Source organism: Octodon degus, unplaced genomic scaffold, assembly GCF_000260255.1.
Source record: "Octodon degus isolate 3935 unplaced genomic scaffold, OctDeg1.0 scaffold00283, whole genome shotgun sequence".
In the NCBI taxonomy this organism is placed as follows: domain Eukaryota; kingdom Metazoa; phylum Chordata; class Mammalia; order Rodentia; family Octodontidae; genus Octodon; species Octodon degus.
Genome location: NW_004524859.1, coordinates 338,203 through 347,161, shown reverse-complemented (window position 1 = coordinate 347,161; position 8,959 = coordinate 338,203). Strand labels below are relative to the sequence as shown.

General features: G+C 50.6%; 1 protein-coding gene across 1 annotated transcript; it reads right to left on the bottom strand.

Annotated features, from left to right (window-relative positions):
* Nucleotides 1–5,627: 5,627 nt before the first annotated feature.
* On the bottom strand, nt 5,628–6,563 carry LOC101566152 (olfactory receptor 4D9-like). Its single transcript, XM_004646923.1, has one exon. The coding sequence runs from the start codon at nt 6,561–6,563 to the stop codon at nt 5,628–5,630; it is 936 nt and encodes a 311-aa protein (XP_004646980.1).
* Between the last annotated feature and the right edge of the window lie 2,396 nt (nt 6,564–8,959).

Below are 8,959 nucleotides of genomic sequence, written 5' to 3'. Positions count from 1 at the left end.
AAAAAAAAAAAAAAAAGCACTCAAATTGTGGCTTTTCTACTGTAGATGATGATGATGATGATGATGATGATGATGATGATGATGATGATGATGATGATTTGTGGAACCAGGGATTGAACTCAGGTCTTGGCGCTTGCCAGGCAAGCGCTTATTCTACTGAGCTATCTGTCTGGCCCTACTGTAGATTATTATTTCATTAAAAACCAAAACAATACAAAAGTTGCAGGTCCAGGCAGTTGCTGGGGGCTTCAGTCCACACTCAGCTGGCTCCAAGGCAGAGTGGCACAGGGCAGAGGGCAGCAGGGACGGCAAGACAGCAACAGCGGCTGCAGAGAGCCAGTCTGTCTCCCTTAAATTGCATCCGGGCTGTCTGCCCCAGGCCGGTGTGGTACTCAACCCATTATTGCAGCAGTACTCACACCCCCAATCCCAGCAGTACTAAAACCCATAATCCCAGGGGATCATGAGTTAATCTCAAAATCTAGAAGTCCCCACTCTATGACTGCGTGAGGCTTTTGGGGGACCACTAGACACAAACCATAAGCTGCCCTCACTCCTATTTTGTTATGTTTTGGGATTTTTTAGCTGAGAAGTGGTGACGCAGAGGAGGGCCTTCCTGGTGTTGCCCACAGCCCACCTCTGTGAGCACCGGAGGGGTGGGAGAAGGTCTGAGCGTTGGAGCACAGAAAACGGCCCAGCTCTTTTGGTGTCAATGCCTGGGATTTTTCATTTTCAGTAAATTGTTAGATTTAGATGATTATTATTTTTTTTTTTTCCCCTTTTGGCGCGACATCTTGCTGTGTAGCCCAGGCTGGCCTTGAAGTCGCAGCAGCGCTCCTGCCTCAGCCTCCTGACTGCCCGGGCGACAGGTGCGCACCACCACGCCTGGCGCTTCCGTGATTCTCACGCCCCCTGAGATTGTGGACCCCGCCTCTCCCCAGTGTAAGATGCTCCAGGGGACTCTCCAGCTGTGGTCTCTGGGCCCACAAGATGCACCAGAAGCGCGTCAGGGAGAGGACTGCGGAGCTGCTCCTCTGAAGACCGTAAGGTTGACACACAAAGTAGTTGCAGCTCCTAAAACACAGGTCTGCAGTGTTAGGGAGCGGAAGAACGCTGATGGGGTTTGACCCTGGATCTCCAGAGGCAAAACCTCAGGCCCTTCCAGACTGGCCACAGCGAGAAACCTGGGGAGGGAATGGCGCCCCCTAGCGGAGAGAAAGCGCTACAACCCATTTTGCTGGTTAGACATTTCTTCTATCCTGTTTCCCCCGTAAAATAAGACTTACCCGAAAAATAATCTGCAGCATGATTTTTTAGCGTACTTGTTATATAAGCCCTACTCCCAGAATAAGCCCCAGGTCAGCGCCTCGGCCAGAGGCAATGAGGATGACCGTTTCAGCACACGGTGGCTGTATGGAATCATAAAATAATATGTAATTAATTATAAATAAATATCATTGACATTACTACTCAAGCTGGGCCTTTGCATGAGAGTAAACGCCTTTGGAAGCTGATGTGCTCCAGGAAAGGACCTTTCCCAGCTGAAGCTGAGGACGGAATCCCGACCCCAGCTCCCACTCAGATGGTGGCCCTGGGTAAGATCCTAAGATCACCCAGCTAAGCCGTGCCCAGGTTAAGGACCTGCGCCGGCTGGGACACATGTGCGTTGTCTTCACCTGCTAAGTTTTCGGATCATAGGTCATACAGCAATGGATTACTGATCTAGGGTGAACTCATTGTCCATTTTATTGGGTGAAATCTAGTTGACACCGTTTTCTTGCAGACTTGAAAGACAAGAAATGCACAGCAAGAATAAAACTCGGCAGATCTCTGCAGTACAGTGTTTTGTGACAGCGGCATTTTGGGGGAATTAAATATCCTGTGTTGCTGTTTGGCCTCTTAGAGAGCAAGCAGAAGCCACTAGAATCCTTCCTGAATTTCCCGAAGAATTTCAGAATGGCAGGATCACTCCTAAACCAGCCAGTTTGTGTGGATGGATGAATTTATTTGCTTAGGTGAATTACCTTGGAAATTTAAAATCAGTCTTCCTTTTATAGAAAAACAAAAACAGACGGTTGGACCAAGTAGAGATGAACTGTACAGGTAGAACTAGAGTGTGCTCCCTAATTGTTCTCTAAGGAAATGTCTCTACCTGAAGAAAAATGTAGACTAGTGAAAAAAATCCTTTGCTGTTACATTGAAAGAGAAATAAATCTCTCCTGCATTTGGTTGCTGCCTTTCCTTGCTGAGTCTGGTAAAGTTATTTTGCACGAGCCCATGGTAACTGTCCTCCCCTGGGGAACATGACCTCTGCAGAGCTCATGGCCCTTAAAGTTCTGCATAATCTCAAACGTCTTGGTTGAGATAGTGAAATGGCGAGATTATTTCCATGTCAGATTGAAAATTGGAAGAAAACAGAGTTTATTAATAAAGCTGGTGGATCCTTCCCGGGTTACAGACCTTAAATGTCAGGGCAGCATCCAAATGCCTTTTCCCGATCCTTATAAATCAGAAGGGGGCTTGCCGGTTAGCTCAGTTGTTCACCGGGCCTGCTTGGGCAAACTCAGCCAGGCACAGGGGACGGTGGTTCGATCCCCAGCTCCACACGCCGCACCAGACTCACCCTTAAGGCAGTCTGAGCCAACAAAAAGGAAAAAAAATCCTTATAAGTCAGAAACACATCCAGCCTCGTTCTTGTTTCATCCCCGCTTAAATACCTTCTTGGTTTCTATGGCAACCACTATCACGGGCTTCTTCTTCTTTGTAATTCTGTTTCTCTCTCTTTTATGTCTACAGCATCTTCACAAAGGTGTGGAAGGGTAAACTAGAGCTTCTTTGGCTAGGATAAAATTAACCCAACTGAGAGCCGCAGTCCCCTACAGTAGCATCAACAGAGAGACAGACGTGTGGGGAGCAGGGGGGCCAGGGCGAGGGTGGGGCCGGGCAGAGCGGGCGGCCTGGAGGCTGCGAGGAGCCAGGCGAGGGCGTTTCTGCGGTCAGTGGAGTTTAGTGCTGCGGAAGTGTAGCCAACACTGGGAAACAGTTCAGAACATTGTTGAGTAGTAGCAATAGATTAGCACATGACAGCACACGGGAAAGGCCAGTGGACAGAGAAGACCACCATCTCTTCAGGGCTTCTTGCATTAATAAAGCTTTTGCAGCTGTTCTCCATGAGTGCTGTCCTCTGGACCAATCTTTGTAGACTCGATTTCGCGATTCTGCCTCTTTGGGACTTGAACTTCTAGTCCAAGGCTATCCTAATCCCTGAGTTTGTTTTGGCCACCTCCCCTTCCATTAAACTATTCTTTTTCTCCCTTTCACAATGATTTTAGTTTGGGTCTCTGCGATTCCCACGGTCTCAAGGTCCTTCCAGCAAACAGATCTTGTGTATCAACAACACCCTGAGCCGGCCGGCGGTGCACGCCTGGAGTCTCAGCTACTCGGGCGGCTCCGGCAGAAGGATTTCCTGCCTGGGAAGTTCAGTGGGAGGCTCTATCAGCAAACAGCAAAAGGAGCTGGCGGGTAGCTCGGGGCTGGAGCCCTGATCCAGCCTGCGAGAGTCTCTGGCTTGATTCCCAATACTGAAAAAACTCCTAAAAGTGACGTCCCGCCCCTTGTCACTTCTCCAGTGAAGAGTCACTCATGTGGCCCTGATCCCCAGAGGTCACCACTTTCTTTTTGTTTTTGGAAACACAGCATGATTCATTCTCCAGGCTTCCTCAAGGTTAGGTGCGGTCACGTGACCAAGAACCAGCCAATGGGATGCGGTCACGTGACCAAGAGCCAGCCAATGGGATGCGGTCCCGAGCCGTCCACGCTTTCTAGAGCAGTCTGGCTAGACACCCTGTCACTCCTCATGGTCATCCTCTGTCCCAATTGTCAGAGTTGTTGACTTGAGCCTTTTACAGCTCAGCATATTAATATGGTTTTACTTTTAATACCTCTTGGCTACACTTTTCTGCTGGATGGTTAAGACCAAGTTAGAGCAAGACCTATATAACTAAAAATGTACCTTTTGCTATCAAGTATGCCTTGTATCCCATACAAGTGCTCAAAATTTGGACAGTTGATTTTGAATAAAGACCTCATCAAAAAAAAAAAAAAAAAAAAAAAAAAAGAAAAAGGATATAAATAAAGGACCATTTTGTTATAAAATATCTATCTCTGTGTACACAAGGTAGGATAGATATACAGCTCTTTTCTCTTAGTTCATTCACTGAGAAGAAAGGTATGTACTAATATTGTTTAGACAAGGGATCATGCCTACATCTTGTCCTCTGAATAACTACTACAAAGACAACAATATGCAATGTATTAATTATTGTAACTGCACTAACTTGTTTTGAAACTGTTTCATTGCTATTTTTTTCTCATTGAAATTAATTAAAAAAAGAAAAGAAGAAGAAAAAAAAAAAGAATGAAAAAATCCTCTGTCCCTTCCTCTGTCGTCTTCGCGAATGGCGAGGATTCTGAAGACCGGTCTCTCCCCGCAGAACAGCGCCGTCTTGTGGTGCGAGCGGGAGGCAAGCTTCTGCGCGCCGGCCCTCGCCACGCGGACGCCTCTGCCGGCGCGCCTCCCTGCTCAGTACGCGAAAAGCCGTCGTTTTGGCGAGAGACTTAGCCTAGCGGGGAACACAGACCAATAATCTCAGCAGATCCCGGTTAGATGTAAGCTGGATTGTCAGATGACCCTTGTCTGGCACCACTGCCAGTCCTTGCGCTGGAGACCACCAAGTCTGGTTCACTGATTAGCCCCGCTTTTTACTACCCTTCCTCTACCTGTGAAGCGAGTCCCGTGGGAGGCGCGAAGGAATGTGGGAGCCCCCGCTGCAGACCCTCTGGGAAAGCGGGCTTCGCTGGCCTGGGAGTGGGGCCACCTGCTGTGGAATGGGGGTCCGTTGCTTCCGCGGGGCACCCTCCTTTGTGCAAGCCTTTCCCAGCGTCAGGTGAGCTTCCCATCACCGCTGCTGACCCATGAATAAATACTGCTGTGGACAGCATCTTGTCCTTCTCCCAGGAGGAGGCCAGGGTCCTCAAGTCATCGGGGGACTTCTGTCCCCAAGAGGAATAACAGACTTGCGTGGCTCAGGGGACCACACATGGAATTCTTTCCCCCCAACTTTTAAGTGCCAGCTGTCAGCGTGGATCTCATGGGTGTACCTACCCTTCAGTGGTCCCATTAGGCCCGCGCTGACGCCTGTGTGGCGCTCATGTTTTCCGTGCTTGGGCTGACCTTCTCTGGGCCCCTCCCCAGGAGCTCTGCTCAGCTCTCCAGGCACAGCACTGTTTGCCCAGCCCGTTTTGTCCTTCTTCGCACACTTTGAGGGTGTGCCCTCAGGGCAGTGTGCTTCGTCTTGGGGCAGCAGTGTGAACCCCAGTTTTGTCAGGTACAAAGTATGTGCTTTGCAAATATGCATGGGATGGACAGCTGAGAGTGAATGGGGGGACACATGGGGGGCTCAGCTTAGAGCACACGGACCCCACGAGCTCTAGAAGCAGCTTCCTTTAGGACTATACGGTAGCCATAGAGACCCTGTGCTTTGGGCAGGACGAAGGCGATTCTCTCTCTCTCGGGAGAAAGTGCAAAGTAACATCTGTCTTTTGAGGCCCTGTCATCCTCATTCAGTTTACATCTTTTCTGAAGGACGCAGTTGTTTCTTTAGCTTCCACATGGATGCCTTCATCTCCTGGTTCCGCAGGGTGTAGATCAGGGGGTTGAGCAGCGGGGAGATGACCGTGAAGGTGACGTGGATGGGCTTGTCTGTGGGCAGGGCGGTGAAGGGCCGGGCGTAGACGTAGATGCAGGGCACAAAGTGCAGGGTGACCACGGTGACATGGGCGGTGCAGGTGGAGATGGCTTTCCTCCTGCCCTCTCCCGTGTGAGACCTCAGTGTCACCAGGATGACCGCATAGGATATGAGGAGAAAGAAGAATATAAACCAGCTGAGTAAGCCGTTGTTGGAGATCATCAGGAGCTCCAGGGCAAAAGTGTCCGTGCAGGCGAGCTTGAGGACCTGCGGGACGTCGCAGTAGAAAGTGTCCAGGACGTTGGGCCCACAGAAGGGCAGCGGCAGCAGGAGGGCCACCTGCACGATGGAGTGGAGGAAGCCGCCCAGCCAGGAGGCCGCGATGAGGGCCGTGCAGCGCCCCCTGCTCATGATGGTCACGTAGTGCAGGGGCCTGGAGATGGCCACGTAGCGGTCCAGGGCCATGACAGAGAGAGAAAAGACGTCCGCCCCGCCCAGGAGGTGGAAGAAGAACATCTGGGTAAAGCAGCCATCGAAGGAGATGGTCTTTTTCCTGAAAAGAAGGTCTGCTAGGACCTTGGGCACAGTGACAGAGGAGAAGCAGATGTCAAGAACGGAGAGGTTGCGGAGCAGGATGTACATGGGGGTGTGAAGGCGGGCGTCGCAGGTCACCGTGACCATGATGGACAGGTTGCCCAGCAGCGTTGCCAGGTACACCACCACCAAGAAGACAAATAAGACCCGGCTGAGCTCTTGGGACTGAGTGATTCCCAGGAAGACGATCTCTTTCACTCTCGTGTGGTTTCCTGGATCCATTGGATCACAGATCTTGCGGAGGGGACATCTCTGGAAGAAATAACACACTGAGATGAGCTAGCGTGCTGGAAGCCAGGGCTATTTCTTTCCTTAATTTTGGCTCAGGCTTTGGGGGGAAGCTCAGGAAGGCTGCTGCTGCTGGGGAAAGCCCATGTGGGACTTGACCCAGTCCTCCAAGCAGACAGACTCCGCCACGGAGGCCCCTGAAACGTGGCCACACGCCTGTTCAGCCACACTTTCACTGTAAAATCTGACAGCTCACATAATAACGGAGATGCATACATGTCACTCAGAAATTTATATTCACAGCAGACATCGTTAAGAGGGTTAAAAGTTTACCTGAGTGTGGAAGAAGATATTTACATTTTGTAGTCAGTTTTCATTTGTGTAGTTGAGAAAAGATCCCTATTTGGACTACATATAGAACTCCTACAAGTCAAATAAAAGCCCAGATGACCTCCAACCCCAAATGGAAAAAGATAGAAAGCTTCACAGCAGAAGACAGCCGTTCAAGCTCACTGGCGAAGGTGGAGAGGCAAACTGAAATCTCAGCCACAAGCCACAAGCCGCTACAGAAAGAAGATGCAGAATGGCCAAACTGGAAAAGGCAGAAAACACTAAGTGGTGGCAAAGACTGGGAACAGTTGGGACATCGCACCCTGCCGGTGGGCGTGTAAAACCACGCAACCTTCTCGGTGTTTGATTATATCTGCTGAAACTGTGGATCGCACATATTTTAGATGTATTATACTTCTGTGCAGATACATATCTCCTAAGGGCCTAACTGTGCAGCTGCGGCTCTCCTAAGAATACATATTACTGCCAGGCGTGGAGGTGTGCCCCTGTCACCCCAGCCCTCAGGGGGCTGAGGCCGGACGATCACACTGAGTTCGAGGCCAGTCTGGGCTACAAAGTGAGCTCAAGGACAGCCTGAACTACACAGCGAGACCCTGCCTCAAGAACAGAAAAATATTTCTCCTCCCAGGACACGTTGTAGAATAATCATAGCAACACTAGTTACGATGTCCTCACACTAGGAAATTTCAAAAAACCTTGTAACAGTAGAAAAGATAAATAAACTGTGCACAGCAGTGAGAATTATGCACACGGTTTCATATGAAGAGGGAGAGAACGTGGAGTGACCAAGCAGCCCGCTCTTGGTGCCCGTGGCGCCTGGGAGTGCCGTGCTTGCAGACCCGCCAGAGCCCCAACCTCACGCTTGGGGCCAAAGTGTGTTCAGGTGGTGTAGACATCCCTTGAGCTGTGTGCTTCTGTGCATTTTTCTGCAAGCAACTTGAGTAAAAAGTTAAAAAGAACAAACAGGGCCGGCGAAATAGCTCAGCAGACTAAGCGCCTGCTTAGGCAAGCACAGGGACCGGGGTTCAAAGGCCGTGCTGTCCCTGACCCTGGGCGCCCTGAACCGGCCACAGAGACCAGGCGTCCTGGCACGCACCTATAATCCCAGCACTGGGGAGGCTGAAAACAGGAGGATCACTATGAGTCTGAGTTGCATAGTGAAGCCCTTTACCAAATACATAAATTAAAAATAAAGCAAACAAAAAGTACAAAACGTGATAATTCCTTTGTAATATTTAATCTTATGTTTAAAGAATGAATTTCATATGAAGTGAAATTTAATGGAATGCCCACTTTGCTACCGCCCACCTCGCTATGTAGTTCAGAGTGGCCTTGAACTCGCAGTGATCCTCCTGCCTCAGCCTCCCAAGTGCTTGGGTCATGGGAATGCACCACCATGCCCAGCAGGGCTCCTGGTCTCTCTCTCTCTCTCTCTCTCTCTCTCTCTCTCTCTCTCTCTCTCTCTCTCTTTCTCTCTCTCTCTCTCCCTCTCCCCCTCCTTCCCTCTCCCCCCCATTTTCTTTTCATTTTACTCTTCTGATCTTAGTGGAAAAGTCCTTAAAGGACTCCACCTTTCCAAGCAACAAACTCCCTTTAACTCACACAGAGAACTAACATACGAGCTCCTCTCCCTCTCCCCCTCCCTCAGCAGTAGATCAGAACCATCTGTCTCCCCACAGCAATAGTAAGAAGGGTGACTCGGGGAGACTTGGGGTCTCCGCGGTTCCCGCAGTTCTTGGGCCGCCTGGCAGGGCAGGGCACACACAGGCCGGAGCGTGGCTGGTCCGGATCGCAGTCCACGGAGCCCTGCCCGAGGCCCTTCCTGTGGATGTTAGAATAGCGAGTCAGTGGTTCAGGTCTCCACTCGGGAAACCAAAGGGACGAGCCCGGGCGGTTCCTGGGCCAGCGTCCGTCCCCCTCCTCCCATCTCCTCGTCCTGCGTCTCCCTGCCCTGCACCCCTCCTTGTTTTCCTCCAGGTACCCCAGCACTGGGGATAGAACAGAAAGCCTTCACGCCGCCGAGCAGCTGGCCGGGATCC